Genomic DNA, 24,248 nt, shown 5'->3' with positions numbered 1-24,248 from the left:
AGGCGGAGGTTGCAGTGAGCTGAGATTGAGCCACTGCACTGCAGCCTGGGCAACAGAGCAAGATTCTGTCTCAAAAAAAAAAAAAAAAAAACAACCAAACCAACAAACAAAAAACCTGAAATACTTCCCTACAGAATAGAAATAGCTGTTGCCTCTGAAGTGCCTCCTGCTGTCCTGCCCCTCCCCTAGATCTGGACCGCCCCCAAAAGCAGCAACTAAAGAGTTAATGTGGGCCCAGCTGAGTTCATTCTGATTGGTGGGCATCCTTATCTATCCCCCATGCCCCACTGTATCCTCGCTGGGCCCCTCAAAGACCAGTGCAAGGTCCTCACCTGCCAGTCCTCGCTGGCTCTGGTTTGGATCTGGCGTGGCAGAACATAACTGAGGGGCTATACAGACCCCAGGCAGGCCTGGCCAAAGGCTTTGGTCTGAGCTGGCTGGCCAGGACTGAGTTCCAGGCTTTCCTGGGGAAATCCTTCCTGGGAGCAGTTCTTTTGGGCAAGCCTCAAAACCAGTCCCAGGAAATGGGGGCTTCTCCCTAAAAACTCATGCCCCCTCAGTGGCGAGGATGAGAGAATGGACAGATGGTGAACCAATGACTGAAAGGGGCCTCTTTTTACAGAGGCAGGAACTGAATCAGAAAGGGGAAGTTCGCTGGTTCCCTTGGTGCTGGCTTATGGGGGAAAGGCAGGCGGAGCAACTTGCCAACCCCATCCAGTGGCGCAGCCTGTGATGGTGGCTGGCATGTGCTGAGCACTCACTGTGTGCCAGGCATCATTCTTCGTGGACCATACCTGTTAACAGGGCCACCCTCTGAGCAAAGTGCTATCATTAATCCCATGTTGGCCGGGCACCGTGGCTCACGCCTGTAATCCCAGCACTTTGGAAGGCCAAGGGGGGTGGATCACCTGAGGTCGGGAGTTCAGGACCAGCCTGACCAACAGAGAGAAACCCCATCTCTACTTAAATACAAAATTAGCCGGGTTTGGTGGTGCATACCTGTAATCCCACCTACTTGGGAGGCTGAGGCAGGAGAATCACTTGAACCTGAGAGGTGGAGGTTGCAGTGAGCCGTGATTGCACCATTGCACTCCAGCCTGGGCAACAAGAGCAAAATTCTGTCTAAAAAAAAAAAAAATCCCCATGTTACAGGCAGAGAAACTGAGGCACAGAGGGAGAGTAACTTGCTTAAGGTCATGCAACTGAGTGGCAGAGTTTTGACTGGAATCCCCGCAGCCAGGCTCCAGGGTCCAAGGTCTATTCAGGCTGTTATACTCTCCCCCTACCCTCTACATAGAAGCTTTTTTCTTCTCCTTCCAGGACCAGGCAGCAACACCACTTCCACCTCCCTTGCCTGGCTCTCTGAATCCCTGTCCAGCAGCCAGGGCCTGCCGGGAACCAGGCCTCTTGCCTCTTTAGGCTCATACATGCTTTTTTGTTTTTTGAGATGGAGTCTTACTCTGTCACCCAGGCTGGAGTGCAGTGGCGCCATCTCAGCTCACGGCAGCCTCCGGTTCCCAGGTTCAAATGATTCTCCTGCCTCAGCCTCCCTAGTAGCTGGGACTACAGGCACGTGCCACCACGCCCAGCCAATGTTTTGTATTTTTAGTAGAGACGGGTTTTCACCATGTTACCAGGATGGTCTCCATCTCCTGACCTCGTGATCCACCCACCTTGGCCTCCCAAAGTGCTGGGATTACAGGCGTGAGCCACTGCACCCAGCATTCATAGATGCTTTTGACTCCAAGATGAGGCTGGGCTGTGAGCCACATGCATCTAGTTTTGCTTATAATTTCAACAAGGGATTGAAGCCCACCCTTGATATCCCTTTAGATTAGGAACCCTTGGCCCAGTGGCTTGCCTCACAGGGACTGTTCTGTGTTCCTCATCAGGACACATGAGAGGGCAGCTTCCAGTTTGTCACCTGATCCTGGGTGGAGGGGAATCCAGCCGGCAGCTCAATTCTCTCCAGTCTGACCTCCTGACTCCTCTCCCTTAGGCCCTGGATAGGTCCTTTGCTTTCTTTCAGCAGGGACAGGAGGCCAGGAGGATGGGGAGAAGAGGGAGGGCCAGCTGTGTGTGTGGGTGTGGGCTCACACATGCACATGCACACACCCCTCCCCCAGCCCAGCCAACTCAGGGTGGCTGGGAAGCTGGGCTGGTGCCTAGCCCTGCCTGACACTCTCCTAGCCGGCTGGACCTCTACCCCTCCCTGTCCTCCCTTCCCACATTCAGAGGCACCTCCCAGGCCAGGCTGCCCAGTGGGTAGGGGAGGTGCAAGGTAGCAGTGCCCGAGAAGTCAGGTGACTAGCCCCTGGGTCCTTTGAGCTCTCTTCAGGCCTGGGCCAACCTCTGAACATACCCTCCCTGTCAGTGCCCTACAGGAGTCTGCCCGGGGCAGGGTTAGAGAGGAGGGGACAGGCGATTCTGCCCCCTCCCCCAGAGTTCCCTTGCTCTGTGCTGAGGTTGCTGGGGATTACGAAGTGTTTCTCAGGCATCCGTCAGCCAAAGGCCAGCTTGGAAAATGACCTCGGGATCCCTCAGTGGCTGGGATAGGACCAGGGGCTGATCCTCCAGCATCTGGCCCCAGTCCCAGCTCTGCGGCTGGTATGCAGGGTGGCTGCAGGCCAGCCCCTTCCTCTCCCTGGGCCTCTGGCTCCTCACCTGACAGTGGGGGTCACACTGCACAGTCCTCAAGGGTCTCCCCAGCTGTGACTTTCTGTGTTAAAATGACTTCCTAATGGGAAGGCAGACAGTGTGGTCAGCTCCCTGGAGGCCCCCAGAGAAGCCAGGCCCTGATGACACATGGACCCCTCCTTGAGCTCTGCTTCCGGCTCTGGAAAGGGAGTTTTTCCAGCTACCGGGGCAACCCCACCTTCCTGCTTGGGAAGCCCTGAGGAGTTGGATTTGCACCACCAAACTTCAGAGCAGGGAGGACTATAGCTGTTGTCAAGATGAGAACACTGAGGCTTGGGGAGGGGAGGGCCTCGATGGAAGCAGCAACAGGAGCCGGGCCTTCTCCCCAGGCTGGCCCTGTGCACACCACCCAAGGCCTGGCTGAGTGAGGGATGATCCTTTCTCCCTCCTTCTCAGGGGAGACTAGGCCCACAGAGCAAGCCAGAGCCTGTCCCTCTGTTGCTGCTTCTTTTTTTCTATTTGGAGTTGGAGTCTCGCTCTGTCACCCAGTGGTGTGATTTCGGCTCACTGCAACCTCTACCTCCCAGGTTCAAGCGATTCTCCTGCCTCAGCCTCCTGAGTAGCTGGGATTACATGCATGTGCCACCAAGCCTGGCTAATTTTTTGTATTTTTAGTAGAGATAGGTTTCACCGTGTTAGCCAGGATGGTCTCGATCTCCTGACCTTGGGATCTGCCCAAGGTCACAAGCATAAGCTTGTGTTGGGGTTACAGGCGTAAGCCACTGCACCTGGCCTGTCCCTCAGTGTCTGAGAGCTGGGTCCATGGAGCAGTGGCTGGAAGCCAGGTTGTATTTCCTGGGGCTCTCTCTCGTCCTCCCCAGTCTGGATCAAACCATCTCCAGGGTAATGCATATGAGGAATTAAAAATTAAATGCCAATGTGGCAAATACTGGAAAACTGGCCAAACAGGTCCCCAAGGGTGCCCTGGGCGGTGAGAGCTGCCTGGGTTACCCCACCCTTTGAGTCAGACAGGCCTGTCTCTGCCAGAGGAGGCATCCCAGGCTCAGGCAGGAGGCCTTGCCCGCCCGGCACCCCTCCCTTAGTCCTTGCTGCTGGAGAGGCAGCTGGAGTCAGCTCCATCTCTCCTTTCTACCCAACCCCCTGCGGTGGCTTTTCTCTAAACTCAAGACCCAGGCACCTTTGGGGGCTGGAATCTGAGCTCTGTAGGGTGAACCAGGCAAGGCAGACATGGCTGGCTTTTGGCTCGTTTGTGTGGGTGGTGTTAGGCTGAAGGGTTGTGGGGTGTCAGGCCTGCCATGAGACTACAAATGGAGCTTCGTACCCTCTTTTCTTTTTTTATTTTTATAAAGACGGGGTTTCACCGTGTTGGTCAGGCTGGTCTCGAACTCTTGACCTTGTGATCCACTTGCCTAGGCCTGAATCCCAGGTTCAGGCTGGGATTACAGATTTAGTCACCGAGCCTGGCCTGCACCCTCTTTTCTACCCACCTGGCTCCTTCCCTCTCAGTAAGGACCTCAGCCTGAACCTCCAGAGCTCCATCCACACCTTCGTTCTGCCCCATAAACAGCAGCCCCTTTGTCCCCATCGACTCATGGAAGTGTGTGTGCCCCCTCAGCAGGACGGGCCAGGGAAGAAGTCCTTGAAGTGGGCCCACGGCCACTGAGGCAGGGATTAGACGGAGGGGGTGTGCCCTCTGAGCGCATGTCCCCTTGACCCTACTGATTTATTGCCCCAGAGAGAGGGCAGACCAGGGTCCTCCGTAGTACCTGGTCAAGCGCAGAAGCCACAGTAGCCTGGGTCTAAGGGTGGTTCTCAGATGGTGGAAAGGTCCAGAGGAAGATGGCTCATGGGTGGACACTCTTTTCTGGCCCTTAAGAGGGGCCTGAGCTGTGGCAGAGTGTGGCGCTGTGTTGAGGAAACAGTCCATCTTTATAAATTGCTCATTGGCTTCCAACTTCACAGCTGCTCTGGGGGATATACACGGCCCTTCTCAATGCTTGATCCTCCACCACTACCACCTAGCCAGCACCCCAACACTATACCCCTAAGCCAGGAAAACAACTGGCTGGCTTCATCTAGTTGGGTAGGTTGATTGCCTGGAAGGGTTTCCGTGTGGCTCTCGCTCTGGGGCAGGGGACCCAGCTTCCTTTTCCCCCCCAGCCTGCAGAGGTGCCCCAACCATGCCTGCCTCTAACTCGGGCTCAGGTTCATTTCCCTTACCCTCTGCAATTCCACACCCCATCCCACAGGGCCGGTGCCACAGGCCAGGCTCCAGGATGAGTCTGGTGAGGAAGTTTGCATTCCACAGTGTGTAGCTAAGACTCTGAGCTGGCCACCACCCAAGGTCAACCATGCATTGCCCACTGGCCCAGCCCCTGGTGACCCACCCTTGAGACTTGGCTGAGCTCTGAGGAATCCCAGACATGAGGATGTGTGTGTTCCAGGCATGAGGAGGCCAGTGGGGTGGACTGGGGCCAACAGTGGGTGAGCCTTGCCCTCCTGAACTCTCAGGAGTGCAACAGGTGAGCAGTGGGCTCTAGCCACTCAAAAACTTCAAAGGGAAACTGGCTTCATCCTTGAATAGTCTTTTCTTCCCTCCCTTTCTTCCTTCTTCTCAACACTGAAATGTTAGCAGTCAAGAGGGCAGTGGGGGATTCCTGGTGACCTGTCTCTGACCGTGGGGAAGCACCCACAGCCTGGGGGCTGTGCCCAGAGCAGTGGCCCACGTCCTTGATTAGCACCCAGGGGAAAGAACCTTTCTTGAGCACTACTCTGCAGGACCTTTTTAGGTGTGCAGTGGCCTCTGCTATCACAGCAAACCTAAGGGAGGTAGGATTATTCCCATTTTACAGATGAGAAAACTGAACCTCCGAAGGCAAGAAAGGGACATGGTTCTTGAGCACCATCTGTATGTCAGATACTATCTCTGGATGCTTTTAGACAAGTCAGTTAAGATTGCAAATCTGATCTGCCTGACTCCCAAGCTGATGTTTTTTCCACTCAATCACAATAATTTTTTTTAAAAACCCTATTATTGTATTGGGTACTTTTTTTACTTGTAAAGGAAACAAAAGTTCATTGTTAAGAACCACGCAATATGGACAAGTATAAGGAAGGAAATAAATATTAATATTCTTGGAATGGTACTTCCCTCCACCCATGCTTCCTCCCAACTAATCTTTGCTGGGAACTTTCCAATAAACTAGGCTGTGATGGTTTTTTATTTGAGACGGAGTTTCACTCTTGTTACCTAGGCTCGAGTGCAATGATGCAATCTCAGCCCACCGCAACCTCAGCTTCCCGGGTTCAAGGAGTCCTCCTGCCTCAGCCTCCCAAGTGGCTGGGATTACAGGCATGCATCACCACGCCCAGCTAATTTTGTAGTTTTAGTACAGATGGGGTTTCTCCATGCTGGTCAGTCTGGTCTTGAACTCCCCACCTCAGGTGATCGACCCGCCTCAGCCTCTCAAACTGCTGGCATTACAGGCATGAGCCACTCTACCTGGCTACCAGGATCTTTTTTTTTTTTTTTTGAGATTGAGTCTCACTCTGTTGCCCAGGCTGGAGTGTAGTGGTGCGATCTGAGCTCACTTCAACCTCCGCCTCCCAGGTTTAAGTGATTCTTCTGCCTCAGCCTTCCGAGTAGCTGGGACTACAGGTGTGTACCACCCCGCCAGGCCAATTTTTGTATTTTTAGTAGAAATGGGTTTCACCATATTGGCCAGGCTGGTCTCAAACTCCTGACCCTGTGATCCACCTACCTCCACCTCCTAAAGTGCTGGGATTACAGGCGTGAGCCACCATGCCCCACCTTGTGATGGTTTTAAAAGGCTGCTTTGGCTGGGTGAGGTGGTTCACACACATCTATAATCTCAGTACTTTGGGAGGGTGAGGAGGATTACTTGAGCCTTGCAGTTTGAGACCAGCCTGGCCAACATAGTGAGACCATGTCCCTACAAAAATTATAAAAACAAGCTGGGCAGGTTGAGCACAGTGGCTCATACCTGTAATCTCAGCACTTGGGAGGCCAAGATGGGTGGGTCACTGGAGGCCGGGAGTTCAAGACCAGCCTGACCAACATAGCAAAACACCATCGGTATTAAAAATACAAAAAAATTAGCCAGGTGTGGTGGTGCACACCTGTGGTCCCAGCTACTTGGGAGGCTGAGGCAGAAAAATCAGATGAACCTGGGAGGCAGAGTTTGCAGTGAGCTGAAATTGCACCACCGCACTCCAGCCTTGGCAACAGAGTGAGACTATCAAAAAATCAAAAAGAAAGAAAGGGAAGAAAGGGAAGGAAGGGAAGGGAGGGAGGGAGAGAGGGAGGGAGGGAAGAAGGAAGGAAGGAGAGAGGGAGGGCATGGTGGAAGGAAGGAAAGCAGGGCATGGTGGCTTGCACCTATAGTCCCAGCATGTCAGAGGCCAGGAGTTTTTTTTTTTTTTGAGACAGAGTCTCACTCTTTTGCCCGGGCTGAAGTGAAGTGGCATGATCTCGGCTCACTGCAGGCTCTGTCCCCCGGGTTCAAGCAATTCTCCTGCTTCAGCCTCCCGAGTTGCTGGGATTACAGGTGCCTGCCACAATGCCTGGCTAGTTTTTGTATTTTCAGTAGAGACCGGGTTTTGCCGTGTTGGCCAGGCTGGTCTCCAACTCCTGACCTCAGGTGATCCACCCGCCACAGCTTCCCAAAGTGCTGGGATTACAGGAGTGAGCCACTGCAGCCGGCTAGGAATTCTCTTGAATCCAGGAATTTTTTTTTTTTTGAGACAGGGTCTTGCTCTGTCACTCAGGCTGGAATGCAGTGGTGTGATCTTGGCTCACTGAAAGCTCTGCCTGCTGGGTTCAAGTGATTCTCCTGCCTCAGCCTCCTGTGTAGCTGGGAGAATAGGTGTGCCACTACGCCTGGCTAATTTGAGAGAGATGGGGTCTCACCATGTTGGCCAGGCTGATCTCAAACTCCTGACCTAAGGTGATCCACCTGCCTTGGCTTCCAAAACTGTTGGGATTACAGGAGCTCAGGAACTTGAGGCTGTGGTGAGCTATGATTGTGCCACTGCATTCCAGCTTGGGCAACAGTGAGACCCTATCTCAAAAAAGAAAAATTAAAGAGCTGCTTCAACTGAACTGAGTTGCTGGCTTGTACACCTCTGTGAAGTGAGTGAGGTGACCAATGGTCTTAGTTTCTGGGTGTTGTCTGGGTGTGAGGACCAGGAAGTGCTGAGGCCCAGTTTCGTGGAGTTACCACGCTGGCAGAGCCAGGGCTGGACTCTGCCCCAGGCAGCCACAGTGCAGGGAGTGGCCATGGCCAGCTGCCCAGGCTGCCCCCAAGAGGGAGGTGCCACAGGCCGGCCTACCAGGCGCACACTCAGTTGTTCATTTGCATGTTCTTTGCTTCACTGCACACAGGTTGCTCCGCCCCCTCAATGTGGGCTGCCACACTCAGAGGGACCCGCACTCCACACCCCTGAGTATGTTTGAGGCACATGGCAACACCTGCCAGCAGCACCCTGGGCTCCTGGGTCTCTCATTTTCCCAGTGCCAAGGGTGGAGCAGTGTCAAGTTGTGAGATAGCAGGCACCCCGCTGACTGCAGCAGTCAGAGCTCCATGTGTGAGGCCAGCAGTGACCTCCATCACAGCCCCGGCTGCCTGGTCTGGGGCTCCTGGAAAAGAACTTTAAGAACTTTCCCTCCCAGCTCCCCCGTCTCTATCCTGCTGCCCCTTTGGTGTCTCTGGAGTCAGAGGACCACCTGGAGGTCTGTCCCAACACCCTGTCATTGAGGGGTGACCCTGAGTGTCCAGGTCACTGCCCACATGATGTAGGTGAGCTGACTCAGAAGGGACACTTTATGGGCCTGGACTCACAGAACACCGTGGTCGAAGTGATCCTTGGAGAGTATTTACAGAAGGGGCAGAAAAACTGAGACCAGAGTGAGAAGTTACTTTTCTCCAAATTGATAGCGGAGCTGGAGCCAGAACACAGGTTTTATGCCACTCTGTCCCATATTCTTTTTTTTTTTTGAGATGTTGTTTTACTCTTGTCACCCATGCTGGAGTACAGTGGTATGATCTCAGCTCATTGCAACCTCTGCCTCTTGGGTTCAAGCGATTCTCCTGTTTCAGACCCCGAGTAGCTGGGATTAGAGGTGCCCGCCACCACATTCAGCTAATTTTTTGTATTTTTAGTAGAGAGAGGGTTTCACCATGTTGGCCAGGCTGGTCTCGAACTCCAGTTGATCTGCCCGCTGCTCAGCTGCCTGATCTCAGCTGAGATCAGCTGGTCTCAGTTGATCTGCCCGCTGCTCAGCTGCCTGATCTCAGCTGAGATCAGCTGGTCTCAGTTGATCTGCCCGCTGCTCAGCTGCCTGATCTCAGCTGAGATCAGCTGGTCTCAGTTGATCTGCCCGCTGCTCAGCTGCCTGATCTCAGCTGAGATCAGCTGGTCTCAGTTGATCTGCCCGCTGCTCAGCTGCCTGATCTCAGCTGAGATCAGCTGGTCTCAGTTGATCTGCCCGCCTCAGCCTCCCAAAGTGCTGGGATTACAGGCGTCAGCCACCATGCCCAGCCCTTGTCCCATATTCTTTCTGCCACTCATTCACTCACCCAGGAATTAATTCATTCAACAAACATTTGTTGAACTGCCCAGTTGGTGTCAGACACATAAAAAGAATCAGTCATCACTGGGCCCTCAAGTAGGCTGGGCTGGGGAGCAGAGGCTACAGTCATCAGCAATAGATGCAGAATTGTGCTGGAGGGAAAGGATGAGAGCAAACATTGTACTGGCAAAGGAGGCAGGCTGTCAGGTCCCAATATTGGCCCTGGCACTTACTAGCTGTGTGACCTTGGGCAATGTGCTTAGCCTCTCTGTGCTTCAGTTTTCTCATCTATAAAATAAAAACAGTAACTTGTCTCTTAGGGCTACTGTGAAGACTAACAGTAAGACTGGGATGTTATATGTGAAGTACTCAGAACAGTGCCTTGCACCTAGTAGGTGCCTAATAAATGTCAGCTGTAATAATAATGCACATAGGGCCTGAGGATCACACGGGGAAGAGAATTGACTCTGGCTGGAGTTGCCAAGAACGACTTCACAGAGTAAGGGCATTTAATCTGGGGCTTAAAGGATACCTAGGAGTTTACCAGGAAAAGAAGAGAATCCTAGGCAGAGTAAGAGCAAAAACAAGTGATCTGCCTATCTCGGCCTCCCAAAGTGCTGGGAATACAAGTGTGAGCCACCACGCCCTGCCTCAAGCCCCCTTCTTTTTTTTTGAGATGGAGTTTTGCTCTTGTTACCCAGACTGGAGTGCAATGACACCATCTCGGCTCACCACAACCTCCGCCTCCTAGGTTCAAGCAATTCTCCTGCCTCAGCCTCCCGAGTCACGCACCATCATGCCCAGCTCTACAGTCACGCACCATCATGCCCAGCTAATTTTTGTATTTTTAGTAGAGACGGGGTTTCACCTTGTTGACCAGGATGGTCTCGATCTCTTAACCTCGTGATCCACCTGCCTTGGCCTCCCAAAGTGCTGGGATTATAGGCGTGAGCCACTGTGCCTGACCTCAAGCCCCCTTCTTAAGGAAGCTTTTCCTCTGTTCTCAGAGGTGAACAGAGGCAGGTGAGGAAATTCAGCACCCATGGAGATGAACGCTGTCCACAGCTGTGCATTTGCACACTGAAATATGTCACCATCCACACCAGTGTACTTGATGCCAGCTGCCTGTTTTTCTAGGACTGAGATTAAAATGTATTTGCATTTGCCTTCCCTGAATAAACATCAGTGCAAGGGACAACTAAGTAATCCACAGGGCCCAAGTGGGAAAGAAAAGGGCCAGACAGGGGCCCTCTGGAGATCCAGAGAGAATATGTTCAGTTCAATACTGGAAGCTTCTGGAAGGATGCGGCTGGCCTTTGGGACTTGCTCCCAGGGTCAGACCATGGTGAGTCACAGCACTGCAAGAACTGTAAGGTGGTGGGGGTGTTGTGGGACCCCCTTGTGTCAGGAGAGGGACCTAAGAAGCCAGGGCTTGGACTGAGCTGTTGTTACAAGCTGCTCTAGAGATGGACTTTCGCCCTTTGGTTTTGGGAGTTAATACGTTTTCCAAAGTGCTTTAAGGTTAAAGGGCAGGCCGGGCGTGGTGGCTCAGGCCTGTAATCATAGCATTTTGGGAGGCCAAGGCAGGTGGGTTGCCTGAGCTCAGGAGTTTGACACCAGCCTGGGCAACACGGTGAAGCCCTGTCTCTACAAAAATACAAAAAAATTAGCCAGGCGTGGTGGCATGCGCCTGTAGTCCCAGCTACTCAGGCGGCTGAGGCAAGAGAATTGCTAGAACTCAGGAGGTGGAGGTTGCGGTGAGCTGAGATTGCACCACTGTACTCTAGCCTGGGTAACAGAGCAAGACTCTGTCTCTGGAAAAAAAAAAAAAAAAAAAATAGATCAAAGGGCATAGTGAGTAATATTACCTTAGGCCCGTCAAGTCCATCCATCTTCCTCCCACACACACCATTAAGCACTCAGGGTAACCCAGAAGGTGCTACTAGACTTCCAGGGAACTTAGCCTTGATCGTTCACAATTTTTTCACTTTTCCATAAGAGAGGATTATGAGATATAATCCAACTAGCATTAGTTTCCTGGGTTATGGATATTATCTCATCTGATCCTCATAATAGCTCTGCAAAGTAGGAACTATTGGCTCAATTTCCTTTTTTTTTTCTTGAGACAGAGTCTTGCTTTATCGCCCAGGCTGGAGTACAGTGGCGTGATCTCAGCTCACTGCAACCTCTGCCTCCCCGGTTCAAGCAATTCTCCCTGCCTCGGCCTCCCGAGTAGCTGGGATTATAGGCGTCTGCCACCACACCTGGCTGATTTTTGTATTTTTAGTGGAGCCGGGATTTCGTCCTGTTGGCCAGGCTGGTCTTGAACTCCTGACCTCAGGTGATCCGCCCGCCTTGGTCTCCCAAAGTGTTGGGATTACAGCCATGAGCCACCATGCCTGGCTGCCTAAGTTTTCTAAATGAAGAAGATGGATCTCAGTGATCTGTAGAAAAGGTAAGGTGGAAAGCCTAGGTTCGCACCCTGGCTCTGTGAAGGTATTTGAGGTGACACTGGTCACACTCTTAGTATAGGGCTGTCACACAGGAGGAGCATGGACAATGGCTCAACATCACTGTCCTCATCACGTATCTCCACTGCTCATGCAGGGCCATACCGCTGGCAAGCCCGAGGGTGCATGCCAAGACTTTTGATGCTAAATCCGTAGGCTTTCAACTTTTCCATTACGTTGAAATTAATCAGCTGGCTTTTGAAGGCTTGGCCTCCATCTCATCAAAATCAGAGTGTGCATACTTCATGGAGGTTATGAGACCATCAGTGGTTTCATGTGTGTGTGACACATCTCAGGAAGTCGTAGGAGACACCCCTCTGATGGGCTGGGTCCCTGTACCCGCCCCTAGTTCCCAATCACTGGCTTTGAGAAATGTTAGAGAACACGTATGTTGTTGGCCCTGCAAATCAAGTAAAGGCAGGAAAAAAGAGACGAGTTGATGACTCAAGGCCATTCCAGCTTCAGAATTCTTCAAGAACAAGATGAGTGGTTTGCTGATCCCAAGTGACCAGAGTAATTCTGGGATGGCACTTAGTAACCCAGAGTCTCATAGATATTTCTGTAACATCGACTTGAGTGCCCTTTTTGTATATTAAGTTCAGAGGATTAGTACCATCAGTCCATCACTGAGTAACAACTGGGCTTACTATGCACCCAGCTTTGGGGGGATACCATAAGACATGGTCCCTGGGCTCCAAGGAGCTCCCAGTTCTCACTGTAGGAACTACAGGGTAATCTAGGGGGCAAACAAGAGTCCCCCCTCTTTTGGGAGCTTGGCTGTGGGTTGCTCTGGGTAGCAGTGGGTCAGTGTGAGCTGGTGCAGACAGGGGATGGCTCCCAAGTGCTCTTCATGCATTGCATCATTTAGTCCTCACAATTACCCCTACAATGGGTAATTCTATTTTTTTTTTTTTTTTTTTTTTTGAGACAGAGTTTTGCTCTTGTTACCCAGGCTGGAGTGCAACGGCGCACTCTCGGCTCACCGCAACCTCCGCCTCCTGGGTTCAAGCAATTCTCCTGCCTCAGCCTCCCGAGTAGCTGGGACTTCAGGCGTGTGCCACTGTGCCCAGCTAATTTTTTTTGTATGTTTAGTAGAGACGGGGATAGTCTCGATCTCTTGACCTCGTGATCCACCCGCCTTGGCCTCCCAAAGTGCTGGGATTATAGGCGTGAGCCACCGCGCCCAGGCTGGGTAATTCTATTTTTATCACCATTTCACAGATGGGGAAACTAAGACAAAGGGAGATTAGGTAACTTGCACAGTCATACACCTAACAGGTACCAGAGCTGAGATTCAAATCAGGCAGGCTGGAAAGCCAGAGCCAATGCTCTTAGCCCCTACCCCTGTTCCGTCAATGTAGAGGGGCTCAGCTAATCCTCAAAGGATGAGGGATTTTAGGGAGGCAAAATACTAAGCAGTGGGAGCTCCACAGATCTGGGTTTGGTAGTACTGGCTGTGTGACTTTAGACAACTTACCAAAGGTCTCTGAGCTGCAGTTTCCTCATCTGGTAAATGATGATATCCTTTGCTATACAGAGTGGTGTGACTGAGGTAATGTGTTTAGAGAACAGTGCAAGGAGTATGATGATGATGATGATGATTGCTATAAATGGAGAGTGGGAAAGACAGGTACAGCTGACCAACGCCCAGCATCACAGATGAACACGGACTATACGTGGTGGTTGAAAAGGTGGCAGGGAGGGAGCTGGTGGAGCTACAATGTGGGATGGGTGTAATAGGTGAGTGGGAAATAACAGTTGGCTGCAAAGCATGAGGCCAGGTCATTGAGGACCTTGAAAACTACCCTAAAATGCTCTACAGCTCTTCAAAACAGCAGATGTGTGGACTTTGTTGACCTATGGAAATGTGTGTTTGGGAAAAAAAAATAGAATGCAGAATAGTATGTACAAACTGACAGCTGTGTAAACATATCACAGTCTGTTAAAGCTTAGCGGTCAGAAGGGCGTCTGCAGAGCTATAAATATTCCAGTTGAGGCTGGGCACAGTGGCTCATACCTGTAATCCCTGCACTTTGGGAAGCCGAAGTGGGCGGATCACTTGAGCCCGGGAGTTCAAGACCAGCCTGGGAGATGTGGCGAAACCATTCTCGAAAACATATACAAAAAATTAGCCATTTTCTTGAGCCAGGAAGATCGAGGCTGCAGTGAGCCATAATTGCACCACTGCTCTCCAGCTTGGGCAACAGAGTAAAACCTTGTCTCAAAAAAAAAAAAAAAAAAAAAAATTCAAGTTCATCACTTTTTATTTTTCTATAAACACCTAATGAAAACTAAGAATACCCAGGAGGCCAGGCTGAGGAGTTTGGCTTTTCACCTGTGGACCTCCATGGGGATTCACTGCAGATTCTATTTGTTTTGCTTTGTCGTTCTCATTGAGATGGAATTCATATAGAGTCAATCCTCCCTATTTGTGGATTCTGTATCTGCAAATTTGCTTAGTAGCTAAGATTTATTTGTAACCCCAGAATCAATGTTTGTGTCGCTTTTGTGGTCATTTGCTGACATGCACAGAGCAGTGAACATTTTGAGTTGCTCAGTGCACACATTCCCAGCTGGACAAGAGGATCCTTTGCCTTCTTGTTTTAGCTATCATACATAAATAAGTGTCTTTTTCTTTAGTGTCATGTGTTATAGTGCTATCGGCCATGAGTTCAACGTTAACCAACCACCAAAATGTATCAAAGTGTCTTTAAGCAGAAACACAACTAAAACAAGATTATGGTTATGTATTGATCAGTTGACAAAAATCTTGTGACCAGGGGCTCATAAGCACCTAACCCTGTATTTCTCCTAGGAGCAATGGGTCAGTATTTATTAATACCATGTTCATTGCAACTTTATGGAACATAACTATGACAAATAATGAGGACTGACTGACCACAAGATTCACTTTTTAAAATCACCCTTTTATATTTTGGTATATGCACAAAGTTGTGCAACCATGACCGTCACTGCAGATTTTCAAGCAGTAAAATGGCCTCACAGAGCATCAGTTTGAGAATTAGTTGTCTTTCTCTGTCCCTGATTTCTTTCTGGTCTCTTTCAGAATGCCCAGGAAAACCATGGGCTGGCTGTGCCCACCCCCTCAGTTCCAGAAGACTTTGCAGACAAAGAAGTGACAGGTAAGTGAATCCTGGGCTAGGGGCTTGTCCATCTTTCTTTCCTCCTAGGGCCCTGAGTTCAAAAGCCAAGCATCTGCCCTCTTCACAGCTGGTGACAAAGCTAGAGTCCCCCAGGCACAGCCACTCTCGCCATCCTCAGGCCTCTTAATTACTGGCTGCAGTGGGGCTGGGAGTTGAGGACAGCCAGGGGCAGTCAGCAAAGGCCCCCTTCTGGTGGGGAAAGGGTGGCAAGGGGACAAGGCCAGAGTAGGAACAACTGCAGTATCAAGTGGGAGAAAGGCCTGGCTTTGAATCCCAGCTCCCCACATATTCGCTTTGCTCCCTTGGGCAAGACGCTTCACCCCTCCTACCTCTGTATCTTCCAACGAACAATAACAACAGTTCCGTTTGGAGGAGTAAATGAAGGGGTGGATGGGATATAAGTCATGTCTGTCGTACGTCTCAGAGGTGCTCAAAACTTGCCAATGACTTCCCACATCACTCAGAGAAAAGGTTCTTACAAGGACTGCTGGAGGCAGATGCAGTCTGGTCACTTTGCCTGCTTTCTTTCCCCTCCCACACTGCCCCCGATAAAGCATCTCCTGTTGCTCCTGAAGCACCCTAGGCATATTTCTGCCTTGGGGTCTTTGCGCTGCAGACCTCTTAGTTTACATGCTCTTCTGCGAGGCATCTGTGTGGCATCTCCCTCCTTCCTTCTTTTTTTCTTTGACGGAGTCTCACTCTGTCATCCAGGCTGGAGTTCAGTGGCGCCACCTTGGCTCACTGCAGCTTCCACCTCCCAGGTTCAGGCAATTGTTTGCCTCAGCTTCCAGAGTAGCTGGAATTACAGGCACCCGCCACCACGCCCAGCCAATTTTTTTGTATTTTTAGTAGAGATGGGGTTTCACCATTTTGGCCAGGCTGGTCTTGAACTCCTGACTTCATGATCCACTTGCCTTGGCCTCCCACAGTGCTGGGATTACAAGCACGAGACAACGCACCCGGCCCTTCCTTCTTTGCTCAAATGTCACCTTCTCTGCGAGGGTTTCTCGGACTGCCCTATTTAAATTGCACCTGCTCCACCCCTCCCCTGCTGGCATTTTTTTCCCATCGCAACTCATCCCCTAATGTGGTAATAATGTACTCACACATTATGTTCATTGTCCCATTCAAGCGTAAGCTCCCTAAGAGGACTGGTGTTTGATTGCTTTTTGTTTTGTTGGGTTTTTTTGCTGCTGTACCCCAGCTCCTAACTCCTGCCTGACAGTTGGGTGCTCAGTGAATGTTTGATTTCCCCTTACCTGCTCTTGGTTTCTTCATTTTGAAGTCAGGCAGCTGGGAGGAGCCCTTCAGAGCTTCACACTCCCCAGGTTTGCCACACTGTTAGGGACTGAGAGGAGAGGAGCAAAGGATGGGTATCCCTAAGAAGGAGGTAAACTCTGGGAGAGGGGCTGGGGACTGGGTCCAAGGACAGCAGAGGGATGTGAGCTGCTGGGGCCAGAGGCTCTCAGCATCTCTTTAGCACCCAGATTGTCCAGGCCACCTTCCTTCTGCACACCCCTATTCTATCCTGCAGTCCAGAATCTGCCTACGTTACTTATGAGATGAACAGCTGGGTTCTTTGTAGCTTCAAAGTCTTTAGAAAGCAGGATGCCAGGTACAGTGTCTAACGCCTGTAATCCTAGAGCTTTGGGAGGCTGAGGCAGGCAGATCACGAGGTCAGGAGTTCAAGACCAGCCTGACCAACATGGTGAAACCTCGTTTCTACTAAAAATACAAAAATTATCTGGGCATGGTGGCACACGCCTGTAGTCCCAGCTACTCAGGAAACTGAGGCAGGAGAGGATAATCACTTGACCCCAAGAGGTGGAGGATGGAGTGAACTAAGAACGCGCCACTGCACTCCAGCCTGGGCCACAGAGTGAGACTCCATCTCAAAAAAAAAAAAAAGCAGTTGTTTGTGCAAATTGCTCCTTCCTGCAGGTCTCTCACCCAGCTTTCCTCTCTGAGGGGGTCTCTGGCCCCTGCCCCATGCCTTCCTATCTCTCTCCCACTTTCCCCGTCTTTCACAGTCTGAAAAGTTAAGCACACATGGTAGGAGTCAAAGTGGTTCCCATTTATTAACGGGCTACTAGAGGCCTGGCACCATGATAAGCCCGTTCTGTGTGTTAGCATAAATTCTCTCATTTAATCCTCACAACAGCTATAAGAAGTGAGCATTGACACCATGCTCCTTTGGTAGATGATGAACCTGAGGCTTAGCAAGGTTAATTAGTGTGTCCAAGGTTACTCATCTAGTAAGTGGTAAAGCTGGGATTTGAACCCTGGACTTTCTGGCTTTGCCAAGGTCAAGGTCCCAGCAAGAAATAGGTAGCACACTCAAAGGGGATAACCGAAGAGAGTTGAGTAAAGAGACAATTGACCAGAGTGTGAGCTTGGTTAGGTGACTCTTGTCTCCTGGGGTCAGTGACACCCAGGGACTAAACATAATGGGAGGGAGCACTCAACAGGACCTGTGTCTGTGGGGCAGGAAAGGCAGCTGCTGCCAACCTGTGACACATCCAGGAGGTAGTCAGAGGAATCAGTGCCCAGGTGCAGGGTAGACTCTGGGGAGGCAAATGGAGGTCATTCCATACAGGCTTCAAAGGCCGTGGCACAGGCGGAGCACCCTCCCTAAAAAGAAGGGGGACACTGCCAGGACAGCTCAGGAGACTGGACACAAGGCTGCTCCCTCTCTTGGTGTTCAGGAGAAAATGGGCCAGTCATTCTCTTGGGTGCCCACCCCTGCCCCTGCCCTGGGTAAACAGAGATTGGCAGGGCTGGTGTGCCTTGTTCCCTCCCCCATCTTTGCCTCTCCTCCTTTCAGGTACCAGCTCACTGGTCAATGGCAACCTCCGACTGTACAGCTCTGTGGGTGACCTGAGGCCTGGGCAGTATGGCCAGGATCTGCTCATTCCCCCACCTCCCCCAGGCCCAGCCCCGGGCCCTCCTCAGGACATTTCACAACCTCCAGGGGAGCCACCACTGCCACCTCCACCTTCCACAGCACCCCCACCGCCTCCTCTGCTGCTGGAACCCCCACCCCCACCTAGCATGGCCCCACCTCCACCCCCAGTATTGAAGGCCCTATCCCCACCACACACTCTCTCCTCCCCACCCACACCCACCCCTCCTGACTTCATTCCCCCTGCCCCACCCTTAGCCTTTCTCGCCCCTCCACCACCTCCTCTGCCAGCCCCAGTACTCCCCGTTCCAGCATCTCCTCACACAGTGGGGACTCGGCTGTTTCCCCCTGTGGGTGTCACCAAGTGGAAATCAGATGTAGCACTAAATGGCAGGCAGGCAGAGGCCACCAGAGCTAGCCCCCCGAGAAGCCCCGCTGAGCCAAAGGGAAGCGCCCTGGGACCCACCCCAGAGCCCCACCTCACCTTCCCCCGTTCTTTCAAAGTGCCTCCCCCAACCCCAGTCAGGACTTCATCCATCCCAGTTCAGGAAGCACAAGAGGCTCCCCAAAAGGAAGAGGGGGCCACCAAGAAGGCTCCCAGCCGACTCTCACTGCCTCCCAGCTTCCATATCCGCCCCGCTTCACAGGTCTACCCAGACAGGGCCCTGGAGCCAGACTGCCCTGGGGAGCTCGGGTCCACAGCACCAGCCAGCCCAAGGCTTGGCCAGTCCCAGTACCAGGCAGATGAACGAGCTAGGACTCCGCCTCCAGCCCCTCCCCTGCCACCTCCTGCACCTCCTTTCCCTCCCCCAGCACCCCCACTTCCCCCAGCTGCACCTCCTTTGCCCTCTGCTGAGAAGGCAGCTCCTCCACCTGCTGGGTTTACAAAAACCCCCAAATCTAGCTCTCCTGCTCTCAAACCCAAACCCACGCCCCCCAGCCCAGAGGACACAGCGTCTTCAGCACCTGTGGACTGGAGGGACCCCAGCCAGATGGAAAAGCTGCGGAGCGAGCTGGCGGCCTATCTCTGCGGCTCCAGGAGAGAAGATCGATTCCTCAGTAACAGGCCAAGCCCAACAGTGGCCTCTCAGAGCAAGGAGGGCAAGAAGAGCCTGAGCCTGCCAGCGAAGGACACTCCTCCAAGTATTCCTGAAAAGAGTCTGGGTGACAGCAGCCTAACTGAGCCAGAGGCTCCCTCCGGCCTGCCCCTGCCCCCTGTGGACTACATTCCCCAAGACTCTCCCACTCCCAGTGTGCGGCAGATCCGGAATGAGCTGGAGGCCCGGCTCTCTTCATCAGCAGAGAAGGAGACTAAGCCCAGCATAGGGTCTCTGCCCCCTAAGCCTCGGCTAGAAGTGGGAAGAATCTTTGAAAATGGGGCTGATAATGACAAAATCTCCAAGCCTGCGGCCAAGAATCTACCACCTCAATCTACCACCCTGCTGCCAACCACATCACTCCAGCCCAAGGCCACATTGGGACCAGCCATACCATCCAAGACCACACCTGGGCCAGCCACAGCACCCAAAGCCACACCTAGTCCAGCAGCCACAGCGCCCAAGCCCATACCTGGGCCAGTCACACCACCCAAGGCCACATCTGGCCCTGCCATACCATCTACAGCCACAACTCTGCCAACCACCACATCCCAACTGATGGCAGAGAAGGCTGCAGGCCCAGCTGGGAAGCCAGAAAAACTAGCATCTCAAGAAGTTTCCATTCCCTCCCAGCCAAGGGCAGAGGGGTCCTCCTCAGAGGCCACCAGGCTGCCCACACAGGGAGCCCGCTCATCTCCAGCCCTCCCACCAAAGGCATGTCCTGGTAGAGGAGAGGTGCCATGTCTCTACAAGCCCCACTGCCGCCAGAGCAGCCCCAGTCCTGAGGTTGGTGTGGTGATGCCCACCCTGGCCAAAGGAGAGGCTGCAGGGCCAGGGGAGCCCGAGGTGAAGGAGCCCCTGGGACTGCCAGCCAAGCCCCCTGCCCCAGCCCAGCCCACTGATGAACTCCTCAGGCACCCGGTGACTGGGGAGGTAGTGGAGCGGGGCTCACCGATGGCCCTGCTCCTGGCAGCCAGGCAGAGGGCGCAGAGGGGGAGGCCTGGAGGAGTTGCCCTGGGCCGGTCCTCTTTGCCAGGGAGTGTCCGTGACCACAGCCACCAAGCAGAGGCCGGCTCTGATAGCATCTTCCACAACCAGGGCAGGCCCAACTCCTTCACTGTAGTACCCAAGTTACCCAAGGAGGCTGCGAAGGGCTCCCCGCTGACGACTGAAATACCCAATATGTGGGGGCCACAGCCGGGAAGAGACACAGAGGGCACACAGCCAAGCAGCAGACACAACTGGACAAAGACAGAGCTCCAGGCCCCTGTGGCCTGGGAAAAAGCAGCTCCCTCCAACCACCCCCAGGGCCGCCCGCTGCCCAAGTCCTTCTCCTCCCCACCTTCTCCATCGTACAAGAGGGAGGAGGAAGAGGAGGAGGAGAAAGAGTTCAGCTTCGAGGTCATCCCACCGCCGCCAGAGTTCAGCAATGACGCTGAGTCCCCGGCGCCGGCCCTCCAGTATCTGAGCCGCCGGGGCTGCCCTCCTCGGAACAACTACTCAGATCTGGGGCAGCCCCCGGACGGCGGCCCCGCTGTGCCCCCGGCTCGTGGCTTCTCGCGCTTTCCCGCGGGCGCGCGCTACACCGGGGCGGGCGGCCTGGACCGCTTCTCCGGAGCCGGCCGCTCGCTCATCAAGAAGCGCCTGTACGTCGGGGAGCCGCATCGCGACACAGGGCTGTCCCGCGGCGGCACCGCCCGCAGCCTGAGCTCCCCCAACTGCTTCGGGCCACCGCCCGGGGGCCCAGAGATGCGGCGCGTGAACTCGGCGGGCCGCGCGCCCCCCGGAGGCCTGCACGCGCGGAGGCTGTCCCTGGAGGGCGCCGCCCGGGGCGCCGCGGAGGCCAAGCACAAAGCGCCGGGTGGCGCCGACTACGGCTTCGCCCCAGCTGCTGGCAGGTGAGCTGCGGGCCGGGCTGGTGTGGGGAGCCGAGAGGCGGGGAGGCACCCAGGCGAGGGCCTTGAAAGCGCGGCCATCTGTCAAGAGAAAACATTTGTTTTTCTCCCCTCGGCCTTGCAGGTGGAACGGGAGAGGGAGGCCTACTTACCGGGAGAGGGCGCTGTTGGCGCCTCCCTGACCACCCTTGTTCTCTTTCCCCACCAGCTCCTCTCGTCTCTTTCCCACCTGCTAGATCCCAGCGGTCAGTCTAGGTGTGGGGCCAGGAGAGACCTGAGTGGTCCTCGGGCGGAGGGATTTCCCAACACAGAGTTAGATCCAGAACCAGGCCAGGAGTGAAAGAGTTCTGAGTGAAAGCATGTTAGACATGTTCTTCCGCCAGCAGAACCCACACCCGAAGGGGAGCCCTGTTTGTGATGGTCTGCGGTCCCTCCCCAGGGTCGATAAGCCCAGGGCTTGTGGGGGCAAATAGAGAAGTACAAGCGGCATCTTTTCCTCTCGGTACCTGGGGGAGATGGGAGGTGTGTTGGCTAACAGCTGCAGATATTAACCTCACATCTCTTGCTCTCCCCCAGGTCTCCCCACACCACCACCCGCTTTGGGAGCCCCATCAACACGTTCACCGTGAGGCCTGGGACCCGCCATCCCATCTCCTATGCCTGCTCAGGGGCCCATCGGAAAGCCGCCTCCTGAGCCAGGGTTCTCTCAGCTCTACTCCAACAAACTGGGTCTTTAAGGATCTGAGCACTTGTTTCTTGGTGGGGGGGTGGGTGGTACACAGCAGGTGTTAGGCGACCTGACTCAGACACAGAGGAGTCGTTGATCCCCAAAGACCAACGATAAGAAGAAGTGGCCCAGGCGGATCAAGAGTGGGCTTCCATTTCCCAAAGTGCTGGTACAGCTGTGGACTGTTACACATGGGGGAAGGGAGGAAGGAGGGTAGAGAGCAGGAACTGTTCAGGACCTAGGCGCTGAGTTTCTGCCCTCTGGTACTATCTGCTTTAGCAAGAGTTATTTAGAAGTTGTACAAGCACGGTCTACTGAGCAGGTTCTGAAAACAAGGGGTGGGGCCCTGACTCTGAACTGGAACCATGGAGATAGCTGAGATTGCCTGTCAGACCCAGCCCTGTCCTAATGGGCATGGAGGGCACCTCAGGGAGATCTTTAGCCTGCCATCCCAAGCAACAGGTGACACTTGGGGTGCCCAGCCACATTGAGATGGGCCCAGGAATGTGTATGTACAACATGCGGAGAAGTACAGTGTGTGTGGTGGGGAGAGAAGCTCCCACATGTGGAATGGAAGCCCTTTGCATCAGCCAAGGGCAGAGGTGGGAGATGAATCATTCATTTCTCCTTGGCCCTGGCCCTTAGCTATAGGGAGGCCTAGAGAGAGGAGATTGGGAAGTTTAGGATGGGAAACAGGGTTGAGCCTTGCTTTGCTATTCAGACCTGTGCAGGACTGATTTTGGAGATTGGGCCCAAGGAGCCACGAGTCTTAGGCTTGACTCTAGGGGCCTTACATGGCTGGGTCTCATATGGGATTTGGAGGGGGCATTTTTCCTAACACTGATACTACAAGTCACCAGTACTGTTGATGCTTTAAGATGCTAGAAAGCCTTGGAGAGTGGAGGCAGCAGAGATGGAAACAAAGGTCCTAAGAAGCTTGTTGCTGATGGGGAATGTGTTTGGGAAAGTCAAGATTGTAGGATTGGTTGGCTGGGCACAGTGGCTCACACCTGTAATCCCAGTACTTTGGGAGGCCAAGGCTGGTGGATCACTTGAGGTCAGGAGTTCAACACCATCCTGGCTAAATGGTGAAACCCCATCTCTACTAAAAATACAAAAAAAGAAAAAAAGGGTGCTAGGATTGGGCCAGTTAAGAACAGGGAAGACCTGGCCGGGAGCAGTGCTCAGGCTTGTAATCCCAGCACTTTGGGAGGCTGAGGCAGGTGGATCACAAGGTCAAGAGATTGAGACCATCCTGGCCAACATGGTGAAACTCTGTCTCTACTAAAAATACAAAAATTAGCTGGGTGTGGTGGTGTGCACCTGTAGTCCCAGCTACTTGGGAGGCTGAGGCAGGAGAATTGCTTGAACCCAGGAGGTGGAGGTTGCAGTGAGCCGAGATCGCGCCACTGCACTCCCCAGCCTGGCAACAGAGCAAGACTGTCTCAAAAAAAAAAGAGCAGGGGAGACCTGTCAGTAGGGTGATCATGTGTCCTTTGCCTGGGCAGCCCAGGTTTATGCCTGTATTTCCAGTGAATTAGGCCCCTTCCACTTTTCAAAAAAGTCCCGGTGTGGATGATATATGATCACCAAACATATCAGGAAACAATATTCCTTGGTCTTTTCCCTATCTTCAGGTCCTGGTGGGCCAGATTCCTGGGACCAGGACAAGGTAGGCTGCCTCAGTAAAAAGAAAGGACAGGAGAGTGGCCCATTTCAGAGGAGTAGGCTGGTGGGAGCCAGCCAGAAAATAACTCCCTTTGGGGGAAGATGTTGGACCCTTATTTGTGGTCCAGCAGAGGCACTGCGTTGTCAAGACAGCAGATGAGCCACTATAGGGAAGACAGTGCAGGGGTGGGCAGGTGCCCAGATGACCAAGTCCAGCCACCCTGATGGAGGAGGGTCTGGTTATCTGTGTTCAAGAAGCAAATTTCATCCCAGCCCCAGCACTAGCTCTCTCTATATGTATGTATTTTCCCTGTACAATGTTTTATAAAAAGAGATCATTAATTTATCTGCTGTGTTAAGGCTTGAGGGGTAGGGCGTGGACTCTCAGCTGTATATTGCTCTGGGGTGGGCAGGGAAGGGCTGAGTCTCACTTGGCTTGGAAAATAAACAGGCCAGTTTGGACTGGCCTCCAGCTCCGTGGCTGTGGATTAATGACTTGGAACTGCTGGGGTGTGATGAGGCTGGGAGAGCTCAGCTGGGCAAGGCTGAGCGCAGGGTGCTGGCTGAACTGGTGAGCCATTTTGCTGGGCCCAGCTTTCCCTTCTGACCCTCAGGTTTTTTCCTTCTCCAGACCCCTCAAGGGGAAGGAACAGAGCAAAATGTCATAATAAACTTAGTCTCTTTAACTCTGTTCTGCAAAACAGGTGTGATAATAATACCTCCCTCATAAAGCTGCTATAAAGATTAGACAGTTGTGCATTTGTCTAACAAAAGGATTTGGCTAACTAGTGGATACAAGACACTATGCTTAGCGTGGATAGACCACGATGAACTCACCCACATGACTCCTGTTCATGGCAAGCTCATAGTCTGTCTAGTGGAGGAGAGAGAGGATTGAAAAAGAGCACACAAAAACATCGTAAGTTACAAGTAGTAAGAAGGAAAGGAACAGGGAACTTGAGAGAATAACTGGAGTGGGGAGAGGAGTGGATTTATTTTAACAGGGTGGTTAGGGAAGGCCTCTTGTGGTGGTGA

General features: G+C 53.0%; 1 protein-coding gene across 1 annotated transcript in view; it reads left to right on the top strand.

Annotated features, from left to right (window-relative positions):
* The window catches only part of C4H6orf132 (chromosome 4 C6orf132 homolog), a 40,755-nt gene extending 17,066 nt beyond the window's left edge, over nt 1–23,689 (top strand). The window contains exons 3-5 of the mRNA XM_035295633.3: nt 14,828–14,903; nt 17,749–20,821; nt 21,395–23,689. Coding sequence (XP_035151524.3) covers nt 14,828–14,903; nt 17,749–20,821; nt 21,395–21,512 — 3,267 coding nt within the window. The 3' untranslated portion in view covers nt 21,513–23,689. The remainder of the gene's footprint in view (nt 1–14,827; nt 14,904–17,748; nt 20,822–21,394) is intronic.
* The last annotated feature ends 559 nt before the right edge of the window (nt 23,690–24,248 follow it).

Source organism: Callithrix jacchus, chromosome 4 (genome assembly GCF_049354715.1).
Source record: "Callithrix jacchus isolate 240 chromosome 4, calJac240_pri, whole genome shotgun sequence".
Taxonomy (NCBI): domain Eukaryota; kingdom Metazoa; phylum Chordata; class Mammalia; order Primates; family Cebidae; genus Callithrix; species Callithrix jacchus.
This window is presented reverse-complemented; position numbering and strand designations above follow the sequence as displayed.